At 38.4% G+C, this 25,580-nt stretch overlaps 2 protein-coding genes across 9 annotated transcripts in view; one reads left to right on the top strand and one right to left on the bottom strand.

Moving 5' to 3' along the window:
* On the bottom strand, positions 1 to 23,947 carry CUTC (cutC copper transporter). 3 transcript variants are annotated; one of them, XM_009459075.5, is made up of 9 exons: positions 23,833 to 23,947; positions 19,851 to 19,922; positions 16,386 to 16,445; positions 12,780 to 12,989; positions 12,070 to 12,105; positions 8,751 to 8,884; positions 5,744 to 5,771; positions 1,504 to 1,609; positions 1 to 510 (listed from the first exon to the last, which is right to left on the bottom strand). In XM_009459075.5, exons 2-9 carry the CDS (start codon positions 19,900 to 19,902, stop codon positions 396 to 398), a joined length of 741 nt encoding a protein of 246 aa, XP_009457350.2. In that variant the 5' UTR covers positions 19,903 to 19,922; positions 23,833 to 23,947; the 3' UTR covers positions 1 to 395. The 3 variants fall into 3 exon arrangements, with proteins under 3 accessions (XP_009457350.2, XP_003312774.2, XP_016774593.2); XM_003312726.6 differs by having other exon boundaries at positions 23,780 to 23,912; XM_016919104.3 differs by lacking the exon at positions 23,833 to 23,947 and adding an exon at positions 23,629 to 23,816.
* COX15 (cytochrome c oxidase assembly homolog COX15) overlaps positions 23,945 to 25,580 on the top strand; it is a 36,732-nt gene continuing 35,096 nt past the window's right edge. For 2 of the 6 annotated variants that reach the window (XM_016919089.4, XM_063781048.1), the window contains exon 1: positions 23,945 to 24,229. In XM_016919089.4, coding sequence (XP_016774578.1) covers positions 24,140 to 24,229 — 90 coding nt within the window. In that variant the 5' untranslated portion in view covers positions 23,945 to 24,139. The remainder of the gene's footprint in view (positions 24,230 to 25,580) is intronic. The other 4 variants (XM_063781047.1, XM_063781046.1, XM_024346535.3 and 1 more) reach the window with 3 other exon arrangements.

Raw genomic sequence — 25,580 nt, 5'->3', positions numbered from 1 at the left:
TGTAATAGTGGAAATTTTTATTTTACAAATGAAAAGTCAAAATACTGCTTTGAATTGACCCTTAAGTCACACTCTGAATTCATACCATGCAGTTAAAATTTTCCCAGTTCATCAATTAATTCCACTGAAAACAGACTAAGCTTCTGTCTATGGAAGAAGCACAGACCAGCTTTAACCATGATGACAATCACTGGTAAGACTAAGCAAAGGAAGTGACTGTATCTCTGTTTCAAATTCTTTTTCTTCTTGGGCACATTCTCCATGGCCACGTGAAACTTAAAACAAAGATTGCGACTGTCCTGGCCAGAGAAGAAGGTTAAAGCTGTGTCATAGAGAATTGCAGATTATAGTTCTACCTTCATCCTGTGATATCCATGTCTCTCAGAGAGGTCTGGCTACACCAGGATGTTCTTTGCGATAGCATTCAAAGTCCTTACTTTGGTCACATCTGTTACCTTTAGGGAATATTCTGAGCAAGAAAGTGAGGCTCCCATGGCAACAGATGAATTTCTGTAACAGAAATAATAAAGGAACAGATAATTATGTTATTAAATGGGCCCTCCTACTGCCGCTTCATTTTATAGACTATTTCATGATACAAGGGTAGGTCAAGTATGCTGGACTAGTATATTCCATAATTTTCATCAATTAATTACTTGAAACATCCAGCAGCTGAATCCACCGGACAGTATACTTGATTTTATATCTGGAATTGTAAGTTCTAAGGCTCTTGCTTCCTTTTTTTTTTTTTTTTTCCTTTTTAAATTACAGGCATGTATCACCACGCCCAGCTAATTTTTTTGTACTTTTAGTAGAGATGGGGTGTCACTATGTTGGCCAGACTGGTCTCGAACTCCTGACCTCAAGTGATCCACCTGCCTTGGCCTCCCAAAGCGCTGGGATTACAGGTGTGAGCCACCTCACCCAGCCAGCCATCTTGCTTCTTTTACATTGTGTTTTTCCCAATTTATAAACAGAAATATTCAACTACTATTAAATTGTAAGAGTCTTCTTAAGTATTTAAAAAACCCCATATAATACTCACAATTTCTTAATGGTAATATAATTTCAAAATAACTGAAAACAGAGAACAAATGTGAGGGAAGACTAAGTACTAAAGGTAGGAGGGAGAAAAATGACTATGACTCTTCCATCCTTACACCATAGTTATTAACTTTGCTACAGGAAATCATAGACGAATGGGCACATGTGCATATCTGACTCATTTGAAGCTCAACTGCAGAATTTGTTTACTATTAACTGGTCTAAGTTCAGCAATGCCTTTACAAGGCAAGGTTCACCTATGTTCAAAGAGCCTGTTTATTTAAGACAGGACAAGAACCATTTTAGAAATGTTTTTCAACTACAAAAACAACTACAATACTTATGTAGTAGTCACAATATTCCATTGATTAATCATGCCCCCATCCAAAGTTTTTCTATTTGGGAGAAAGTAAAAATTAATCTCATCCTTCTTATTTGAATCGAAGAATACATTTTTACCGAAACTTCATTCCCGAGTCTCTAGTAGACCGAGCAGAACAGTGGAATTCTGTAGCACCTGAACCCTCAAGGATCCTTTGTAGATTTCTGTCTGTTATACCACCTCCTGTTGCAAAGAATAAGTAACACATTAAGTAAAATAGAATTTTGCATAAAATTAAAGGAATAATAACGACTGCTTACTTTACTTGGAATCCCCAAACTGAATTTCTCATTGATTCAAAAATTAGTCTCTCCCTACCCAGCTAGAATGAGATTAGAGAAGTGATAAAAGATATATAGGCTACAGACTCTGGGGAAGTACCATTAAGTTTATAGAACATGTATGATAGAATCTTATCTGTCCATTGGCTAATATAACAATGCTATCCCTGCTTGTCCCTCAATTAAAGCAAAATCAAATTAAAAAGAAAGGTAAGGATAGGTTTGAGGAAAAAAATCTACAAAAGCACAACCTCAGAGATGTGTCTGAAAGAGAACCTCTGTTCTGTCTCTAGCCCCAGATGTAAAGACTACACTGACTTCATTGGAAACAGGAATAATGCAAGGTATTATACAGGTTATTAGTTACGATATCAGCTTTATACTTCATTTCACAGAAGAATCTGATTCTACTTTATTAAAACTGTACCACCAAATATTTTATGACATTTGTTTTGATGAACAATCTTTTAAATATTTATATATAAAGAATCATATTCTGAATTGATACTAGTGTATCATAAATATGAAATTAGTTTATTCATCTTTATATCCTTATCTCCCTATAGGATGTACTCAATATTTTAAAACTATGTACTTTGTATCTCAAGCCATTAAAGATGCTGAAATAACCTATTTTTACACACTCTTTCAGACTCATTAACTTGTCTTTTTTTCCTTAGTAGTACAGTAATATCACTGAGCCTTAAGAAATAGAAAAAAGGCTGAGTGTGGTGGCTCCCACCTGTAATCCCAACACTTTGGGAGGCCAAGGCAGGAGTATCACTTGAGCTCAAGAGTTTGAGACCAGCCTGGGCAACATGGTGAAACCCCGTCTCTACAAAAACATACAAAAATTAGCTGGATGTGGTGGTGGGTGCCTGTAGACCCACCTATTCAAGAGGCTGAGGTAAGAGGATCGCTTGAGCCTAGGAGGCAGAGGCTGCAGTAAGCTGAGACTGCACCACTGCACCATAGCCTGGGCGACACAGTGAGACCCTGTCTCAGAAAAAAAGAAACAAATAGAAAAAATACAGGCTGAGTAGATTTAGACTGAAATCCTGGCTTTATCACTGTAGCTCTTCACAGCTATGTGATCTTAGATAAATTATTTAAATCCACTGACCTCAACTTTTTTGCCAATAAAAGAGGGATAATACTGGCTACCTCACAAGCTTATTGTAAGGATTAAGAGACAAATATATTATTTCCTCTATTCCTTCTAACAAATAACAAAACATCTGGCCACTGAAACACATGTTGCTAAGTTATCAGCAACTTAAGTACATAGGTAATACATCTTTCCAGACTCAGACTAACACAGCTCTATGGTTAAAAAGGATCCCACAGAACTAGTTTAATATTCTTCTCTTTATAGATGAAGAAACCAGAGCCTAAATATGTTGTAGGTTTCATTATGAAAGTTCCTAGAGGGCAACTACCTCTTTATATTTCTCAATGATGAATACTTATTAGGCATTCAGAATGACTTACCTAGGAGTTTTTACTTGCTGGTACTTATTCACATGAAATTGTAATACATTTGTGTTTATAAGTCTATTCTGTGAGCTCCTCAAGTAGGATTACTTTATTTCTGTTTTCATATCTATCACACAATTAGCATAAAATATACATAATTGTCACACAATTAACATTTACCTGATAAGGTTTGTTAAAGAAATTAATCACAAATATTTTTGTATGTAACATCTTTTGACCTGAGTCAGCTTCTTGAGAACGTAGTTTCTTGTGTAGCTTTGCATCCCAAGTAATGCCTTGCACACGGCTGATAACAATTGCATATTAAACAAAGGTACTCTTAATGTCAACAATTGTCTAAGTATTACTTGTCAAAACTATATATATTTAGTGCTAAATGGAAAAGCATCACACTCAGAGAGTCTCTTTAACATTCCTTGATTAACCAAAAAGGACCACAATTTGACAGATAATATATACTTTCTCTCTGCTTATGTTTCAAGGGCTTGTTATAGGTCAAAGCCTTCCTAAATATCTGACAATACCCCTTATATGGCCTTTTTTTTTTTTCTTTTGACACAGGGTCTCACTCTGTTGCCCAGGCTGCAGTGCAGTGGTGCGATCATAGCTCACTGCAGCCTTGACCTCAGGGCTCAAGAAATCCTCCCACCTCAGCCTCTAGAGTAGCTGGGACTTCAGGAGCACGCCACCATGCCCAACTAATTTTTTTACGTTTTGGTAAAGATGGTGTCTTACTATATTGCCCAGGTTCACAGCCTCTTTTTAAAAGTCACTCTTTATCTAGGTGTCACTATTTTGAACGCTGGTCAGTCTTGACATCACTAGTAGTGAGATGACCAGAGACTGAATACCTTCTGATGTGATGTCATATGATGTAAGTATGCAGAATCACCCATGAAGTATTCTGACCAAAAATATTTAAGCAGAGTCTATTCAAACCTTATGATTTAACTATTAGTTTATAGGATATACAGAGGCACGAGGAACAAGCTAAACAATATCATGAGGAAATAATCTGATAAATCCAGAAAGTAGGACATTTTACAGGGTAAGTGATCCAAACTTTTATTTTATTTTGAGACGGAGTCTTGCTGTGTCACCCAGGCTGGAGTGCAGTGGTGCAATCTCAGCACACTGCAACCTCCGCCTCCTTGGTTCAAGTGATGCTCATGCCTCAGCCTCCCAAGTAGCTGGGATTACAGGCACATGCCACCATGGCCGGCTAATTTTTGTATTTTTAGTAGAGACAGGATTTCACCATGTTGGCCAGGCTGGTCTCGAACTCTTGACCTCAGGTGATCTGGCTGCCTCAGACTCCCAAAGTGCTGGGATTACAGGCGTGAGCCACTGGGCCCAGCCCAAACTTTGTAAATGTAACTTTTTTTTAAAGCAAGAAAAATAAAAGGAAAAACATCTATATTAAAGATATTTTAAAAGATAATAGAACTGGGCATGGCGGCGTGCAACTGTAGTCCCAGCTACTTGGGTGGCTGAGGCAGGAGGATCACTTGAGGCTAAGAGTTCAAGTCCAGCCTGGCCAATATAGCAAGACCTCATCTCTAAAAACAAACAAACAAACAAAAGATAACCAAAAATGTAATGCTTGTTCCTTGACTGGATCCTAGTTTGAACATATCAGCTATAAAAACCATTGTGGGGACAATTGGAGAAAGTTGAGTATTAAATGTTTATTGTGATAGATGTGATAATGGAATTGTCATTATGGTAACATCCCACCCTTTTTAGAGATAAATAAAGATAAAATGCCATGATGCTTTCAATTTAACTTTAATAAAATACCTCAGGATAGAAAAAAGATGAGACAAATTTGGCAAAATGTTAAATCTAGGGAATGAGCATATGAGTATTCATTATGCTATTTTCTACTTTTTTATATGTTTGAGAAACTTAATTAAAAAAATTAAGATTGTCTTTACATTTGTCTCACTCTTCTACGTTGTATTATCTAATTCTTTAAAAACTGCTCCAACTGTTCATTTCTAGTTAGCCATTATGAACTTAACTGATCTTATGGTTATCATCAGGATCATATGATTAAATTCTGGTTACAAGAAATAATTTGGCAATCAGAGATTTTCAGGAACTGAGACAGTATTATATTTTACCCAAGGATGTTGCCTAAACCTTTGCTTAAACCCTGTTTATTAGGACATTTGTCCTAAACAAAATATGATTAGCATCAAATTTGATGTGCCTCACCAGAGATGAACATCTAAATTCATAAAGTTCTATATAATGGGAGAGCAAATATGGAGAAACCTCAATCTCTATCTACTTCCTTATTTGCTCCTCTTTGAGCTAATGCCTATTACAATATTTTCCTTCTTATCTAAACTTTTAAATTCTAGCACAGATCTCCCAGTTTTAAACATTTTAATCAAACTATATATTCTTCTCTTTAAAGATCATGTACTAATATGTAATGTACTAATACTCTCTCTCACATTTTCCTGCCTCCTTTGCTCTTCCTCCACTATAGTTCAGTGTTATGCTAGTGAATTGATAGATAAATAAATACCTGGCATTACCACAATCCTGCCTTCTGCCTGAAAAAAGAAAAAAAAAAAAAACAAGTGAATTTTAATATCTTTCTCTTGAATGGGATAATAAGGCAGTGAGAATAGAAACATAAGTCAGAATATATTAAATTTTAAAAATTACTATTAATGTTTAATTTTTACTAGATCTTCTCTATTTCTTTGGGATCTTGGACAAGTAAGATGTCCAGCATAGTAAATTTGTCTCTAGAAAATTATCTTTCCAAAAAGTCATTTTTCCCCCCAATAAGTGCCATTTTCTCCCTCCCCTTCACCTATTAAGATGGTATATAAGCCCCCAATTCTAAGTCATATTTCTTTGTGAACTTCTGTATCTACTTACATATATATGTACTTATGTGATAAAATCTGTTTTTACTCCTGCTAATCTGCCTTTAGTCAGTTTAATTTGCAGGCCCCCAATAACAAACCCTGAGGATGGAAGAAAAGTTTTTCCTCCCTGACATGGTGAGTAAGAGAAAGTTCCTGCTCTCATGGAGCTTACACATTCAAGAAAGACGAGACAATGCACAGGGATATTTATACAATAAAATTCCAGGTAGCAATAAGTATAACAAAGAAAAAATAAAGCAAGTGAATAAATAAAGCAAAAAATAAAGTTAACAAGAGAGTGAAAGAGGGGAGTGGCTATTTCAAATAATTTAAAAATTGTTAGGGAAATAAATGGAACAAGGATGCTTCATATTCTCAAATGGCCTGAACAAAGCATCCATAAAACAAAACATTGACTATCTAAAAAGCTGAAATCACTTCAGAATGGAAAAAAGTCATGTTTGCCTGTTTCTTCCAAATCAAGGCTTTCCAAAACATAGAGAAATAATATTTTTAAAGAAATGAATTCTACCATTTCTTTTTGCCTTCCATACAAGATTATTTAGAAGTATATGCTTATCTAAGGCTATCAAAGTGATTTAATAATACAGAGCAGTCAATAAATGTCAGATTTAATAATACAGAACAATTACTAAGTGCTATAACCTGAAGAAATCCCTCACAACTATTCTAGGAGGTAGGTGCTATTATTATCCTAACTTTGCAGAAGAGCAAGCTGAGGTTTAGGATGGCTAGGTAATGTATCCATGGTCACTATTAGTAAGTGTCAAAGCCAGGGTTTAAACACAGACCTGTCCAATCACAAAGTCTATGCTTTAACTAGTATGTTACACTACTAGGTAGTTACTTCAGTAAAGTTAATGTATGAGAATATTTGAGTAGCTCTTCCTACTAACCAATAGATTAACATACAAATAACAGACATACACACACACATACACATTTTGAAATGCAATACATTACTATGGCGGTTATATCTTATTTTCTACTCCTTACTGAGTAACCTTTTAAAACTGGAAACCTGACTCATCAACTCTTCTATTTTAAAACACTTTAGGCCTCCCCACTGCACCATGAAAATAAATACTTTAATAAGGTTTTCAAGGCTCTGGATATCATTCTGTCCACATTCAATATTCTGGTCATTCCTCAGTGTTTTAAGTTATGCTTGCTTTTGTTTATAGCCCTTGCTTATATTATTTGTTTTGTATGGAACAATTCCACCAACATCCCCTTCACCCTCACTCCCACTGCCCCCAACTTTTACACAGATAACTCCCAAACATCCTTCAAATGAGTAAAACACTGCAGTCTGGATGTCTTTTCTTCTGGGAAGCTTCCTCTAATTATTGCCAACCTTCATTTCCCCAAATTTGGGGTTAATTCCTCTCCAATGTACTCCTATAGTACCTTTTAAAAATAGAGCTCTATTAAAATTGCCTGCTCTATTAGAAGTGCCTGTTCTGCACTAAATTGTAAGGATAGTGACTACACACAGACACGTAGCCCTTGGTTACCCCCACAGTACAAATGTCCTGCATCTAATATATATTTAATAAATGTCTGTGAAACCATTACATCCCAGAATAGCAAAGTCACATCAGATCTTTAGGAGAAATTTCTGAAAATTATTTTCATGGCTATAGAAAAGTGAAAATAAGCAGATGTCTACACAGGAACATTAATATTATTAATAATAGCAGTAATAACAGAACCTAACATTATTAAGACCTAGTATATGCCAACCACTGTGCTAAGCCTCTAACACATCCCATCTTTAGCAATCTTCTGAGAAACTCTAAAATAAGTATTAAACTCATCTCAGTTTCACACAGGGGGAAAGAGAGGCTTAAAGACTATTAACCTGCTCAACATCACATAGCAAGTATCAAACCCGAGTCTCAAATGCTCAACTCTCTCATCTCAAAGTCTGTACTCACTAACTTATAATGCCTCTGGACTGACATCAGAAAAACACACATACTATTAATTACAAAGTCACCTTCTGAGTGCTCTACAAATGATGCTAGCTCACCAGGAAAACTCATAAAATAGAAAAATATATTTCCTCTTATATTGACAGATGAGAAGAAATAAGATTATAATTTTAGTTTTGGAATTTACCTCCAGATGATAATTTTATATGGGATCCCCTGAATATACATGGGCTGACAATGAAAAGATGTGGCTTAAAACTGCAATGCTGGCTGGGCGCAGCGCCTCATGCCTGTAATCCCAGCACTCTGGGAGGGCAAGGAAGGCAGATGGCTTGAGCCCAAGAGTTTGAGACCAGCCTGGGCAACACAGCAAGACCTTATATCTAAACTAAAAAAAAAAAAAAAAAAAAAAAAAAACTGCAATGCCAATGGCAGAGAAAAGGTAAAATTTGCTGTGCTTATCCAAGTTAGATCAGATCTTTAGGCACTATCTATATATAATTTGATCTTGAAAGCCTTGGTTATTAAAAAGGCTTGTGTGAAAGAAATAAGAATTATATACATTATTGCCTGCTTGCTTTTCCTACAGAGTAACCACAAAGTCAGTAATATATAGTCTCACAAACTGGCTAAACAGCAGAATGTCAGGAGTAACCACAACAGAGTCTTAGGGGAAAAAAAGATAAAGTCCACGTACCTGCTCTATGAGTCGCTTTATTAGGGGTAGCCCTTCTAATGCTGAACTGTCACATCCACTGGTCAACACGCGTTCAAATCCCAAGGTTAAGAGGGTCTCCAGAGCTGCCATTGGATCATGAACCATGTCAAAGGCTGAAATAAATAAAACTGATGTCAATTTTGAAGAGTTATCTCTAACGCAGAGTTTCCCAAAATGTAGTATACATGCAGTGGCATGCTGGACCTAGCTTGTACTGGCTTACAAAGGCCAATTATTAAACACTCAAGAATTCTGCAAGTCAGATTGTTAATCCACTGGCAGCCTGAAATTAGTGAAGGTAGGGCCAGGTGTAGTGGCTCGTGCCTATAATCTTGGCATTTTGGGAGGCCGAGGTGGGGAGATCACTTGAGCGCAGGAGTTTGAGACCAGCCTGGGCAATGTGGCAAGACCCCATATCTACAATACAAAAATTATCTGGGCATGGTGGTGTGCACCTATAGTCCCAGCTACTCGAGAGGCTGAGATGGGAGGATCACCTGAGCCTAAGGGGTCGAGACTGCAGTGAGCCAATTGCACCATTGTGCCCTAGCCTGGACGACAGAGCAAGACTTGTCTCAAAAGAAAAATAAAAATTTAATTAATAATAATAAAAAAATTTAGTGAAGGTAGAGTATTTAAACCACAGAAATTTAAAAATGCTACAAATCAGGGCTCTTTTTTCTAGGAGCCAGTTCATCAGCACACCACAGTCTACATACCACTGTGCATAATCATTTTAATAATGGTACACATTTAAATAGTATATTTACTTAAATGCAGATAAGAAATGAAAAGTTTTCAATATAAAGTAATTATAAAAGTTTCTATTTAAAATAAATTTACTTTTTTTAAAACTTTTTTTTAAGTTCAGGGGTACAAGTGCAGGTTTGTTATACAGATAAACCCGTGTCTTGGGAGTTTGTTGTGCAGATTATTTCATCACCAAGGTATTAAGCCTAGTACTCATAGTTGTTTTTCCTGATCCTCTCTGTCCTCCCACCCTCCACCCTTGGAAAGGCCCCAGTGTGTGTTGTTCCCCTCTATGTGTCTATGTGTTCTCATCATTTAGCTCCCACTTATGAGTGAGAACATGTGGTATTTGGTTTTCTGTTCTTATGTTAGTTTGCTAAGGATAACGGTCTCCAGCTCCATCCATGCCTCTGCAAAGGACATGATCTTGTTCTTTTTTATGGGTGCATACTTAAGATTTTATTTAAAGAAAATGATTAAATAAAAATGTGCACAGGTAGCACTCATATATGGTAAAATTTTAAATGTGATAGGCAGGTGAGTCAAATTTGGGAAACTGTTCTAAGGCTTCAGAAATATTGGACTAGGTAGAATGAAACACTGTACTCACCAGTTCTAGAAAAAGCCTTGGCTCACATTCTCATTACTGACTAATATTTTGGATTAATCTATTAACCCCACATACTCAAGGTTCATAGCATAAGGATAGTTGTTTTCAACAGACTATATGAAGTTTCACTTCCAACCTACTTTTTTTTGTGTGTGAGATGCAGTCTTGCTCTGTCGCCCAGGCTGGAGTGCAGTGGCACGGTCTCGGCTCACTGCAACCTCTGACTCCCTGATTCAAGTGATTCTCCTGCCTCAGCCTCTCGAGTAGCTGGGATTAGAGGCATGCGCCACCACGCCCAGCTAATTTTTGTATTTTTAGTACAGACAGGGTTTCACCATGTTGGCCAGGATGGTCTCAATCTCCTAACCTTGTGATCCACCCACCTCGGTCTCCCAAAGTGGTGGGATTATAGGGGTAAGCCACTGTGCCCAGCCCCATCCTACTTTCTAAGAGATTTCTCCCCTCCTCAGAGCCCTCAAAGAGTAAAGTGGTATCAGGAAACTGAAAACAGAAAATCTACTTCTGCTTTGGTTCTCATACTGCTACATGATATTGAAGCTCTAGCCTGCAGTGGATTAGGTGGTAGTGGTCCTCTGGGACAGGCCCCTTCATTTCACCCTTTAGTGTATGTAGGCAACTAAATCTACCACAGAGGATTTCCCTATTTTGGTGGCAGCACCTTCTCACCACTATAACTATATTATGATATCTCATTAAATACATTAGTGAGAAAAATGTGGAACCCAAAAATTCTACAAATTTTGAAAATATGAAAATATTTTTGTTAAACCTATTGGAATAAAGAAAAGAACAGAAATTTGAAGTAAAAAAATTTTTTTTGACTGTAGACTTCTTTTCATATGCAATGGCAGTGCTCTCTGAAGGCAAAATAGATACTTGTTCTTCCATTTTACCAAGGTGTAGCCAAAGAGTATAGAAACTATAACTACCTGATTTTTTGGCCAGGGGTGGTGGCTCACGCCTATAATCCCAGCACTTTGGGAGACCAAGGCGGGTGGATCACGAGGTCAGGAGTTAAAGACCAGCCTGGCCAAGATGGTGAAACCCTGTCTCTACTAAAAATCCAAAAATTAGCTGGGCATGGTGGCAGTCGCCTGTAATCCCAGCTACTCGGGAGGCTGAGGCAGAGAACTGCTTGAACCCGGGAGGCAGAGGTTGTAGTGAGCCGGATCGCGCGACTGCACTCCAGCCTAGGCGACAGAGCGAGACTCCGTCTCAAACAAACAAACAAAAAAAATTATATCTACCTGATTTTTTACAGGAAATATTTCTTTACAAGAAACTATCACATTAAAAAATCATTGTGGTGCAGACAAGCTATAATGAAAAATAATTTTGTATACTATTGTGGACATCTGTTCATTGACTAGATAGTCAACACTAGATTGCATCTGTTTCTCCTTTCTCCCTTCCTAATAAGACCCAATTCTTCTCCAGATACCCAACTTTCTCTCCCCTTAAGAAGTCTCTATCTGTGAAACCCCACCTCACTGCTAGCCCCAGGGATGGTTTTGCCTGGCTTAAGATAGACAGTACCTTTCATTTCACCAGCCACAACAATTTATTCTTTTGGGGTTGCACATGACCTAATACAGTCTCAGTTAAAATGAGTCTCAGGATTCTTGCTTGGAATGTTATGATAGGTACACACACTTGAAGGCAATACTTGCTCTCTCCCTCGCTCTCTTATATCCCACCACCACCTACACCCACTTTTAACAACTTTTCATAACTAAGGCTTCAAATTTTCTAGAAATTGCACATCTCTACTTTTATAACTTTTAGTCCTAGGATCTAAAAAACCAATTGGTAACCTTGGAACACTACAGAATTGTGTTCCATAAAAAGGTGGTGGCAGTTGTTGCAATTAGAAAACTAACACTGTTCAATAGAACTTTTAAAATGAAAATGACTCACCTCGGTGGAAAGTGACTGGTAGAGGGCGGCAAATAGCTATAAAAAGAAAGTCATATAACAACATGAATGAAGATGTCATCACTGATTACTATATATAGAATTCTCCATGTTAGCTGAAACTTTTTAATACTTTCTTCGCCTAACAAGACAGTAAACTAACATAATAATAAAATGGCAGCCTTACAAATTCAAAAGTCTTATCTTTCCACAAATCTCTGATTTTTATACAAAAAAATGGTCATGGCTTATCACCAAATGAAAACCATTTAATCTGACAACTATAAGGGCAGCATTACATCTAATACTTGTCCCTCTGAGGTCATTCAATAAGTACTTTGGTTTAGTAACATAGGTAGTTTGCTTCTGTCCTCTTTGCATCTTCCAACTTGGTGGTCCATCCTCACCAACTATAATACTTTTGAAGTTCTTGGTGCAGTGGTTAAAGGAACCATGGTAAATTTCCCTTAAATTTCTATTGTATGGGAACAGTAGCGGAGCCTAATCTATAGCAATTGAGGAGAGTTAAGAAGGCTTTGCCACACATACACCCCACCCCAAACATCTAAATAACTACTATTTGAAATACTTAGGTTAGTATAAGTGTCTGTAGCTATGACCGCAAAGTCAGTTTTGTGATGTTGTTTTTCTATATTGTGAGCATAAATACAATTATCATTAGAGACTTTTACGTCTTAGATACAAATTCTTACCCATAAGGGACATACACAGCTCTTTGTCAATGTGTCCATCTTCAGTCAATGCCCCAAATACCAAACCATCAGCACCATAAAGCTTGGCAAGACGAATGTCAGCCTTCATCACCTCAATTTCACGATCTGAATACAAAAAATCACCTCCCCGTGGCCGAATCATCACAAAAACTGGGATCTGAACACTCTGCTTCACTACTTGAAGGACACCTACAAGAAAAGAAAGCAGATTAAAATTCAAATGTGAGCTAAAAGCCAATGATATATTATTGGTCATTTACCAGACAAAGACGGCTCTAAAAGGTAGGACGGACACTGAGAAGAAAAATGTATATATGGTAGAAGGTAAGTAATAGCAAAGGGTTAAATAGAACAATTTAGAAAACAGAGGATGCTACAATTTAAAAGCACTTGTCAGTTGACTCAACAAAAATCCTTATGACTCAGAACCGTTTTATTGGTATGTGACATTTGAAAGTGCAATAACTACCAGGCTCGATGTTCTGCCAGTACATTATTCCCCAAGATCCAATTTCTTCTTTCTAATTCATTACAGCTCTATTTAAAACCTACTGGAGAGATGGTTAAATAGCTTCAAAGTTCATATTCCTTCAATGGGCAAAGACATTTAGCAAAACCTTTTTTTTTTTTTTTAAACAAGATACGTGAAAGGGAGCAAAGTTCTTATTTGTGATTTCATGCAGAGATCTATGCATAAAAGTACCTAAATATGCCATAATAAGTGGCTAGCTCATAAACCATCAATAGTATAAGGCTGTGACAGGCCCCATCAGTTGTTTACCCAGTATGAATTTCCTTCTTTTTTCTTGCTAAAAGAACTCCAATTTTGCATAGGATAGCAGTTGTCCAATACTAAGCAATGAATCATAATTGGTGTTACAAAAACAGACTGTACTCAAATTTACAGACATGCTCTAGGGATTTTAGAATGGCCAGGAATGCCCTCTTTTCGTGTGAAGATTCCAAAGGGCTGTTGTGTATACAAACTTTTTACATTAAATAATGCTATTATCAACCTCAGAGTAGCATAACTTAGGAGACCACAATTCATACACAGACTTCTGCTTTTGGCCAAGACAGGGTAACAGTGACTGGATTTACCCTCCCACCTATAATAATAATAATAAAAAAAACCAGACAAAATATATGAAACAGTGGTTTGCAAGACACTGGACATTAAGCAGTGAAGGGCAATGATCCTTGAAAATGGTAAACAATGAAGTTAGTAAGTCAATTCTGATTGACCCAATTTACTGCCTTGAGAGTTTCTAGGCCAAAGCACAGGGATGGGGGACCGACATGTAGCCAAAACAATTCCCTGAGTTAAGGAGACAAAGCTTAGAGTTCAGGAAGACTGAAGTAGCTAGAGTTTATAGGAGACAGTACAGGGAGGACAGAAAGATAACACTGGAGTAGCAAAGACTATCTCAATGGTTTTAAAAAAGGATTTTTAAAAAAAAAAGATAGGCTTGGTACAGTGGCTCATGCCTGTAATCCCAGTGCTTTGGGAGGCTGAGATGGGTGGATTGCCTGAGGCAAGGAGTTCAAGACCAGTCTGGGTAAAATGGTGAGACCCCATCTCTACCAAACAAACAAACAAACAAATGTAGCTGGACATGGTGGCACATGCCTGTAATCCTAGCTACTTGAGAGGCTGAGGCAGGACAATTGCTTGAGCCCAGGAGTTTGAGGCTGTAGGGAGCTATGGTCACACCACTTCAGTCAAGCCTGGACAACAGGTGAGACCCTGTCAAAAGAAAGAAAGAAAAGAAAGAAAGGAAGGAAGGAAAGCAAAGAGAGAGAAAAGGAGAAGGAAAGAAAAGAAAGGAAAGGAAGGAATGAAAGAAGAAAGGAAGACAGATAACTCTGGAGGTCTGCAGAGAACCTCCTTTGATATTCAGCTGAGTACTGACCGGTGCATGCATGCGAAGAAACTATGCAAGGCCTGGGACAGAACCAATAAAAAGGATTAGAAATAATGTGCCTGTCATTCATACCAAGCTGTGAATAATGCCTATTCCACCAGCCAGACAGGAAAATTTCAAAATTCATGGTCACAGGGTAGAGTTCACAGAAGAATCTTGACTCAGTAGTAAGGAATAATTAGCTCTGTATTAACCACTGCTCCAGACTTGCCCAGCAAATCTTAAAAGCAAGACCCAAAAGGACCAAACTGTTTTGGAACATTTGTAGGAATTCAAAAATGTCTAGTAACCAATAAAGTAAAATTCACAATGTCTTGCATCCAATAAAAAATTACAAGGCAGGAAAATAAGATATATTATTAGATGATAAATCAAATGAAACAAACCCAGAACTGATATAGATGTTAGAATTCGCAGACAAGGTCATTATAACAGCTATCATAACTTTATTCCACATGTTCAAAAAAGTTAAGAGACATCAGAGACATAAAAAGACTCAAATTTCTACAGATGAAGACTACAATGTATGAGATGAAAACATACCAGGCGAGACTAATAGCAGATTAGATAGTGCAGAAGAAAAGGTCAGTAATCTCAAGGACAAAACAATAGCAACTATGCAAAATGAAAACACAGAAAGGAGATTTTTTTTTAAATAGAGAAGTTCATCAGTGACTTTTGGGACAATTTCAAGTAGTCTAATGTAAGAATAGCTTAAGTCTCTAAAGGAGGGAGTGGAGAACAAGCTGCAAGCTGAAAATTTTCCAAATGTGATGAGAAGTATAAATGCACAGGTCCAAGAAACATGAAAAAACTATACTCTCAGGTACACCATAAGAAAATTGTTCAAAACCAGTAATAAAAAAATCTTAAAAGTAGGTAGAAAAAAGAGACATATTACATAGAGAAAAACAAAGATATGGATGATAGATTTTTTGTCAGAAACAATACAAGCAAGACGACAATGGAAAAACATCTTCAAAGAAAAAAAAAAACCTGTCAACCTAGAATTCTATACCCAGCAAAAATACCTTTCAAAAATGAAGGAAAAAGCTATTTTAGACATATAAAAGCTGAAGGAATGAATCACTAGCATACTTTTTAACAAAAAAAGTTAAAGAAAGTACTTCAGGCAGAATGAAAATGAAACCAGACAGAAATACGGGATCTACACAAAGGAATAAAGAACACCAGAAATGGTAGTTGCATGTGGGTAAATATATGATTTTTTTCTTATTATTTAAATCTCTTATTTAACAAAAGATAATTGACTCTTCAAACAAAACTAACAATACAGCATGGAGTTTTTGATATATGTATGAGTAAAATATATGACAACAATAGCACAAAGACCAGGAGGGGATTTCAATATACTAAGGATGCCAGCATGGAAAGATTTTATAAAAGCCTAATCCTTGATGTTACTACAGAGCAGCTGAACTGGTATTAACAATTACCTACCTACCTTTCAACTTTTTGATGTGAGAAAGAAATATGTTTGATCAAATCTTTGATTTTTTTATAACCATAAACATTTCTGATACAACATCCATAACATAGTTAACATGACATTAGTAAAGGACCCCAACGAAACTGATTATCAGTTGCTTCCAGGCTCTATGAACTCCAATCAGAAAACCTGGGAAAAATGGACACTTACCCATGCTGGGTGTAGTTCCCCCCTCTGATAAACCAGAACATAATTCAATCCGATCAGCACCTGTAATATAAAAGCATTGCTCAACACATTTTAAAAAAATAAGCTGTTATTAAACAGCAACCTGTTTATATATATTTTTTCCAAATATAGAACAGTCTTAGATTCCTATCATCTCAGAGAAATCAAATTATAAAGCTAGAGTAAAACTCTGTTTTTAACTCAGCTATACTCTGCAGCCCACATTGTGTTACTCATACTCAAATTTAAAAATTAATTAAAGTTAAGCTAGTTCTCTTAAATTTTTGTATTATAGGGTTGCCTCTCTATGTACAGGAAAGTAACATAGAATAAAGATGTTTCTTAAAACTGACTATAGTGGAATACTGAGTCTTTGTTGATAAGAAAATAACATAATATTTCCCAAAAGGGTCTTTATTATTCTAAGCTTTAAAAAACACAAAGCTACTTTTGAGTAGCTAAACCAAGATAATTTCAAGAATAAGAAAATGCTGAAACCAAAAGAATTATTAGGCTACCAAGGTCACATCAAAAGATCTCAGGAACCAGTTTGAAGAAGCTCTCACTAGCCAAAGATAGAACATTTTGTTCATCAATAAGCAGAATAACTACAATGGATTAAAACACACAAAATATATCTAAATCTAGATTCATAATGACAAAACAATTCAAGGGAAGACAGAGAACAAATTCATTATTCTAAAAAGTATTATAATAAATAAGGGAAAATAAGCAAGCATTTATTCTGCCTTTCTTATACAAACCATACTTCAGCATAACCAAACAGAGGATGAGGGAAAGTTCTTTACAGAACTATTCTAGTTCATAAGTGAAAAATAAATGTCACCATTTTGCAACCCCTACTAAAATATGGGTTGCTAAATTTATTAGGTGAAAAGCTGACAGAAAACCTTAAGGATAGATTAGGCTGGCAATACCTGAACTCCCTGTTCAATCTTAATATCACAAAAACAGAAAAAACCAACATGTTATGTCCTCCTGATGTGATGCAACAGGAAGTACATAATGTTATCTATAAATAAATTTTGTCAAAACTGAAATCTGAATCTGATTAGGCCTCTGGGCTAACTACCTTTATAGGAAATACAGTGGTCAGAGGACTATGTTAAACGATATCACACATATAATTAGCAAAATTGAGAGTATGGGATACTCTAAAAGATGAATATCACAGTTGCTTAACAAATAAATCTTAAGAAAGTAAACAAAGAATTAAAGAAAAAAGCAGGAGAAACTTACAGATTTAAAGAGACTTAAGAGGCATATAAAACAAATGAAATGTTTGGCTCTTGATTCAAAGAAGTGTATACACACACACACACACACACACACACACACACACACACACCCTGTATGAGTCAACTGGAGAAATCTGAAAACTGGGTTATTTGACGATATTAAGAAATGATTTTTTTAAAGGTGTGTTAGTGACATTGTGGTGTTTTGTTCTTTAAAAGGGACCTTATCTTAAACAATATACACTAATAATTCCACATTATTTATGGATTTCTTATATATGTATGCATACTAGGCCTTTGAAAACAATAAAGAACTGAAACAACAAAAAAAGAGTCCTTATTTTTTTGTTTTTTGAGACAGAGTTTTGCTCTTATTGCCCAGGCTGGAGTGCAATGGCATGATCTCGGCTCACGCAACCTCCGCCTCCCAGGTTCAAGCAATTCTCCTGCCTCAGCTTCCTGAGTAGCTGGGATTACAGGCATGCACTACCATGCCCAGGTAATTTTGTATTTTTTAGTAGAGACGGGGTTTCTCCATGTTGAGGCTGGTCTCGAACTCCCGACCTCAGGTGATCTGCCTGCCTCGGCCTTCCAAAGTGCTGGGATTACAGGTGTGAGCCACCGCGCCCGGCAAGTCTTTATTTTTTAGAGACACACACTGAAATATTTAAAATTAAATAACATGATGTCTGGGATTTGCTTCAAAGTAATCTGAGGTTGGGAGAGGAAGGTAGGACTATAAATCAGGGGTCAGCAAACTATGGCATGTGGGCTATGGGCACATAGCTTGTTTTGGCTATGGCCTGCAAACTAAGAATGTTTTTGTATTCTTTTTGAAAAACAACAGCTTTATGGACATATAATTCACTAATACAATTCACCCATTTAAAAGTGTACAATTCAGTACTCTTTAGTATATACACAGAGTTTTGCAACCATCTCCACAAGTAATTTTAGAACATTTTCATCATCCCCAAAACAACCCTACACCCTTTAGCAGTCACCTACCCTTCTCATGCCTCTCAGCCCTAAGCAACTATTAATCTACTTTCTGTCTACATAAACTTACCTATTTTGGACATATATAAATGGAATCATATGTTGTATTTTCTTCCACTGGTTTCTTTCACTTAGAATAATATTTCAAGATTCATCTATATTATAGCATGTATCAGTACTTCATTCTTTTCTATTGCCAAAGTAAGAAGGATTTTTTTAACTTTTTTTTTTTTTTTAGACAAGATCTGGCTGTGTCACCCAGGCTAGAGTGCAGTGGTGTGACTGGCTCACTTCAGCCTCTGCCTCCTGGACTCAAGTGATCCTCCCACCTTAGCCTCCCAAGTAGCTGGGACTACAGGTGCTCACCACCACGCTTGGCTAATTTTTCTATTTTTTGTTGAGACAGGGTTTTGCCATGTTGCCTGGGCTGGTGTCGAACTCGTGAGCTCAAGTGATCTGGCAGCCTCAGCCTCTCCAATTACTGGGATTACAGGCGTAAGCCACTGCACCCGGCTGATGTTTACATTTTCAAAAGATTTAAAAATAAAATAAGTGATAAAGATCAAATGTGTCCAGCAAGGCTGAAAAAATATATACTATGCAGCTCTTCACAGAAAAAGTTTATTGACCCCTGAAATAAATGAAAAACTGGCCATGTGTTGAAAATGGGTGAAGATGAGTGATGCATACATGGGGCTTCATTATCCTATTTACTCTACTTTTGTATATGTTTATTTTTCCATAATAAAATTTTTTTTTAATTTTTCTGAACCTGAGATGATGGAAATGTCTGTGCTTCCCATTAAAACAAGTTCAGAGTACAACAGAAACTTTGAGGGAAAAATAGATAATGTTCAAAAGTAAAAAAGATAAAATTCCTCATGATGAAGTCTCTGAAGTCATCTTTAAGTTAATGGTTTAAAAAAATTAAAATTTTGCTAAGTTCAATAAAAAATCAAGTCATTGAGTAAGTACTATTGTCGACACTTGACTTAAAATGTGACCCACTTGGGGAGAGGAAGGGAGAGACTAGATCATAATTTTCCAGTAGGGTTTCTAATTGGTTGTTTCTGAAAGCATTATGAGGGATGCTTAGAGATCACAAGGGCTTCTGAGATAAGCACACAGGATTAATTTTCAGACTCTTAAAAGGGTAGCCAACTGTCATTCACTATCTAATTTCTCTTACCTCCTCTTTCTGCATTCACAGCTGACTCCACTGAATCAACACAAACTTCCATGAGAAATCCATTTGCTGCTCCTAAAATACATGGAGAATGGTAAGAGTTCATAAAGGTTCTATCCATCCAGACCAATTTACGACAAAGGGTTTACATTCTGCTGCCAAAATGCAAATGTCCAATAACAGGTAATAGATAAGTACACTAGGGCCCATGAATGCAATAAAATATCACATTAATTATTGAATTGATGCCTATAGACTGAAATAGGTACACAGACAGATGTATAAAAAATTATACTGAGGAAAATGTCTATCGAATGCCAAATTAATCTTCCTAAAACATAGACCTCATCATCACATTCCAGCTGAGATTCTCACAATGCTTCTCAATGCCTGCAGAATATATTTAAACTTCTTTATAAGGAATATAGGTTTAAAAGCAGGACAGACTTCAAATCCATGTCCCACCAACTACTTAGTGTGAGATCCTAGATTAGTTACTTAAGTTTTCTATAAAACAAGGTAGATTTTAGTATGTACCTCAGAGTAGTGAGGATTAAATTAGATAATTCATGTAAAGTATATAGTCTCAAGAATCAAAAAGTATTAGTTATCTGGCCGGGTGTGATGGCTCACGCCTGTAATCCCAGCACTTTGGGAGGCCGAGGTGGGTGGATCACATGAGGTCAGGAATTGGAGATCAGCCTGGCCAACATGGTAAAACCCTGTCTCTACTAAAAATACAAAAATTAGCCAGGCATCGTGGCATGTGCCTGTAATCCCAGCTACTTGGGAGGCTGAGGCATGAGAATCACTTGAACCCAGGAGGTGGAGGTTGCAGTGAGCCAAGATTGTGCTACTGCACTCCAGCCTGGGTGACAGAGCGATACTCTGTCTCATTCCTTCTTATGCTTCCAGATCTCTCCAGTCCCTACCGCTGGCTCCTCAATGCCTTCTCCTCAACCCAGAGTTCCTTCTGGCTTCATCTCTGAATAAAATTTTTCAAGGAACATTTCCATGATTTTTTCTGTCTCCCAAAGTAGAAAATTTTATGTCCCTCTTTTGAACTCATTTAACTCTTCATGAGTTATGAAACCCCAATTGTTCCTTCTTAAAATATGAATTACTTTCTACCTTTTATTATTTATGCAGATAAATATCTGATCACTTCTACTTGACTTAGAGTTCCTAAGTTTGTTTTTTTTTGTTTTTTTTTGATACAGAGTCTTGCTCTGTCGCCCAGGCTAGAGTGCAGTGGCATGATCTCGGCTCACTGCAACCTCCGCCTCCCGGGCTCAAGCAATTCTTGTGCCTCAGCCTCCTCAGTAGCTGGGACTACAGGTATGTGCCACAACACCTGGTTAATTTTGTATTTTTTGTAGAGATGGGGTTTCGCCATGTTGCCCATGCTGGTCTCAAACTACTGCACTCAAGCGATCTGCCAGCCTCGGCCTCCCAAAGTTTTGGGATTATAGGCATGAGCGACCACGTCTGGCCTCCTAAGTTAAGGTCTTTATGTGAGAAATCTTTATCATCACCCACACCAAGCACAGTATCTACCATGGTAGACAGTAATAAAATATTTACTAAAAGCTGAATAATTACAACAAAATTAATGTATTTATATTACAAAGTGTGATGTAAACAGAGTTTTGAGTTTTTTTCCGGGAGCACATAATTTAAAAAAACGAACGAAACAATCAATGCACACTTCATGTAATGACACTTAATAGAATGTTCCTCACATACTGGTAATGGTCACTTCTGGTGGGGTGTGATTTGAAATTATTTTTATTTTCTTCTTTTTACTTTTCTTTATTGCTTTATTTTTTCTACCCAATATTGCTTTTATAATTTAAAAAAGCAATTTTTACTTTGAAAAACAAATAAAACAAAAACCTATCATCTGCTAACATCAAACTGCAATTGCCTTACTTATTTAAGACTATCAGTCCCTGTCCGGTGCGGTGGCTCACGCCTGTAATCCCAGTACTTTGGGAGGCCAAGGTGGGCGGATCTGAGGTCAGGATTTTGAGACCAGCCTGGCCAACATGGCGAAACCCCATCTCTACTAAAAGTACATAAATTAGCCGGGCGTGGTGGCGGGCGCCTGTAATCCCAGCTATTCAGGAGGCTGAGGCAGGAGAATTGCTTGAACCTGGGAGGTGGAGGTTGCAGTGAGCTGAGATCAGGCCACTGCACTCCAGCCTGGGCGACAAGAGCCAGACTCCGTCTCAAAAAAAAAAAAAAAAAAAAAAAAAAAAAAAAAAAAATACTATCAGTCCCAAACTGTGAAAGGGTTAAGTGTCAATCTATGCTCTTAACCAACAGCTCTGCATTATTAACTCCATGAGTTTCCTGGTAGCTACCAGACCAGCTGTCAGATCAGTGGCACTGGCCGATGCTGATGCTGCCGGGGGACTATTTGCCTCACACAAGAAAGGACCCTAGGCAGGAGAAGATGGAGAGATGTATAAAAAAGGCTATGACAGAAGGCAGAGCAAGGCAGTTGTCCCAAGCAACAAAGTTATAGGATCAAAGGAGAAGCAGCAGCAGTTCTCAAAGTGTAGTAGTCCAGAGAGCTTTGGGAGCCTCTGAGACTTTTCAGAGTCTGCAGGGCTACAACCGTTTTCTTAATAATTCTAACACTTTATTTGACTTTTTCACTTTAATTCTCTCACAAGTGAGAGGCGTTTTCTTTTTTGAGACAGAGTCTCACTCTGTCACCCAAGATGGAGTGCATTGGCGCGATCTCGGCTTACTGCAACCTCCGTGAAGAGGCGTTTTCAAGAGGCTACTTGACATGTTAGACTGAATGAAGCAGCGGGCATGAGAATCCAGCTGTCTTCCATTAAGATATACTGAAGAAACTTGCAAAAATATATTTCCACTCTTTTGCTTTTTTTGTTGTTGTTGTTTAGGAACATTTCTTTTTCAAAAAAATATTATGTCAATATGTAATGGGTTTACTATGGTTATTTTCTAATCAATATTTTAAAATTTTGTTTTAATTTTATTTTTATTTTTTTGAGACGGAGTCTCGCTCTGTCGCCCAGGGTGGAGTGCAGTGGCGCGATCTCGGCTCACTGCAACCTCCGCCTCCCGGGTTCAAGTGATTCTCCTGCCTCAGCCTCCCGAGTAACTGGTATTACAGGCGCCTGCCACCATGCCCAGCTAATTTTTGTATTTTTAGTAGAGACGGGGTTTCACCATGCTGGCCAGGCTGGTCTCGAACTCCTGAGCTCAGATGATCTGTCCCCCTCGGCCTCCCACAAAAAAATTTGTTTTAATTTCTAATGCAGTCAAAATAGATAGATGTAATCCACATAAAGAAAAAATCTTTTGAGGATTCTTGATAACTTTTAGGAAGGTTCCTCTTCACGGAGGAAGAGGAAGAGGGACTTGCCAAATTCTCTGGCACCTGCCATGCCATGCTACCCTGGCACTCAGGAAGAACTCGGGTCTTGGAGCAGCCACAAGCTCGGCCACTTGGTAGCTGCGTGGCTTTGGGGACCAAGCCCCGTCCCCGCCGTGGCAGCTACAGGTAACTGCAGGTTAGGAACTGGGCTCCGCGCTCGACAATTAACTATCCCAGCGGAGTACTGGCTGCTGGTGCGGGCGGTACTGGCATCCTCGTGTGGCGACGGAAAAAACGTGAAGCTGAAGTTAACCAACTTGCACAAGGTCGCAGGGCCGTTATGAGGGGACCCCGGGACTCGAACCTTGGCTCCACAGCTGAGCCATTCTCGCTACCTGCCCCTCGTCACGCCCTCCGTTTCCACACCTTTAACGCCTCAAAGATAGAAGGTGCCGCCCAAGGGGCTGGAAGGAGCTGAGGAAACGACTCCAGAAGAAATCACCACTGACCACGACTCCCGCCGGCCCGCCCCGGGGAGCCTTCGGCCGACCGTCCCCTCCCCCGCCACCTTCCGCACCGGCCTTCCCGGACGGTATCCGCGCCTGTTTTCGCTCAGAGGAGGCCCCCTGCCTTTTCATGCTCCACGCGTTCCTCCCTCGTGCGCCTGCAGTTTCCACTTGGAATTTGGGCTCCGGCGCGCACCAGCTAAGAAGCGCGTCAACAGCTGCGCGCGCCCGTGCGCGCGTCCCCGATACTTACGCCCCAGCAGCCCCCGCGAAAGCGGAGTCACAACGCAGGCGCACTTCTGTTCGCTCCGGTCCCCAGAGAAGGCGGGGCTCCCGCTGCCCGACCCGGAAGTGCTTCTCTTTTCCTTGGCGGAGGAGGGAGACCACAGAGCCCTGGGTTGTGGAAGAGGTGGCTGTTCCCTGTCATCAGTATGCAGCGATTGCTCTTTCCGCCGTTGAGGGCCTTGAAGGGGAGGCAGTATCTGCCGCTTCTGGCTCCTAGGGCAGCGCCTAGAGCACAGGTACCGCACTGCAGCGGACTCCGAGTCGCGGGAGCGGGGATGGAGTGAAAGGGCCGCGATAAAGATAATGTAGAGCCCCACATCACGTTTCCGGAGCTCCTTACAGTGCACTCACAACGCATAGGTTCAGATCAGAGCCCCTAGGTTCAGATCTGGAACATTGACCTGCTGTGTGGTATTGGCCAAGTTAATTAAACTTTCTGTTCTTCAGTTTCCTTATCTGTAAAATGGGGATAACAATACCTACTTTAAGGTTTGTTATGAGGATTACATTCTTTAATATACATCAGGCCTTTAGCACATGGTAAAAGCTGAGTAATTTTTACCCATATAGTTTATTTTTGCTTAAAAAGTTCCAAGTAGTCAGATGAGGAAGTATTACTGCATCCTACAGAGAAGGAAATTGAGGCTTAAAGTTACTTTTCTAAAGGTGACTCAGTTAATCAGAAATAGGAAACCGAGCATGGATCTTTGGACTCATAGGGGTATAGTCAGAAGAGGGCATGCATTTGCTTAACTAGTAATTATTGAGTGGCTATTATATATTAGGAACTGGAAAAAGAAAGATAAATATTACAAGACTCCTGCCCTGGAGGAAGTCAGTTTATTCATTTGCGAAATCCTTATCATGGTCTCGTTATATAAAGGAACAGTGTTAGAAACAAAGCTAGCAGAAGGGAGAGAGCAAGACTGACCAGACACTGCCACCCCAAAGCTCATAGTTTAGTGGGAGATACAAACAGATGAACCTGAAGGTAGAGTGATGTGCTGCATAACAACATTTTGGTCAACAACAGGCCACAGATACAGTCATGGTCCCATAAGATTATAATGGAGCTGCCTTTCCAAGTGTACCTTTTTTTTTAAAAAAAAAATCTTTTTCTCTAAATTTCTTTTTTAGAGACAGCATTTTACTTTGTCACCCAGGCTGGAGTGCTGTGGCATGATTATAACTCACTGCAGCCTCCAGCTTGGAAATCCTGGCCTCAAGCATCCTCTTACCTCAGTCACTTAAGTAGCTAAGACTACAAGTGTGTGCCACTGTGCCTAATTTTTGAAAAAATAGAGATAGGGGGTCTCGCTACATTGCCCAGGCTGGTCTCGAACTACTGGCCTCAAGTGATCCTCTCACCTTGGCCTCCCAAAGCCTTGGGATTATAGGCTTGAGCCGTTGCACCTGGCCCCATTTTTAAATCTTTTATACCATATTTTTACTGTAATTTTTCTATGTTTAGATAAACAAATACCATTGTGTTACAGTATTCGGTACGTAATATGCCATACAGATTTATAGCCTAAGAGCAATAAGTCATACCATATAGCTCAGGGGTGTAGTAGGCGATACCATCTA

This window comes from Pan troglodytes, chromosome 8 (assembly GCF_028858775.2).
Source record: "Pan troglodytes isolate AG18354 chromosome 8, NHGRI_mPanTro3-v2.0_pri, whole genome shotgun sequence".
Classification (NCBI taxonomy): Eukaryota; Metazoa; Chordata; class Mammalia; order Primates; family Hominidae; genus Pan; species Pan troglodytes.
The sequence above is the reverse complement of the archived record's forward strand: the minus strand, read 5'-3'. Positions and strand labels throughout refer to the sequence as shown.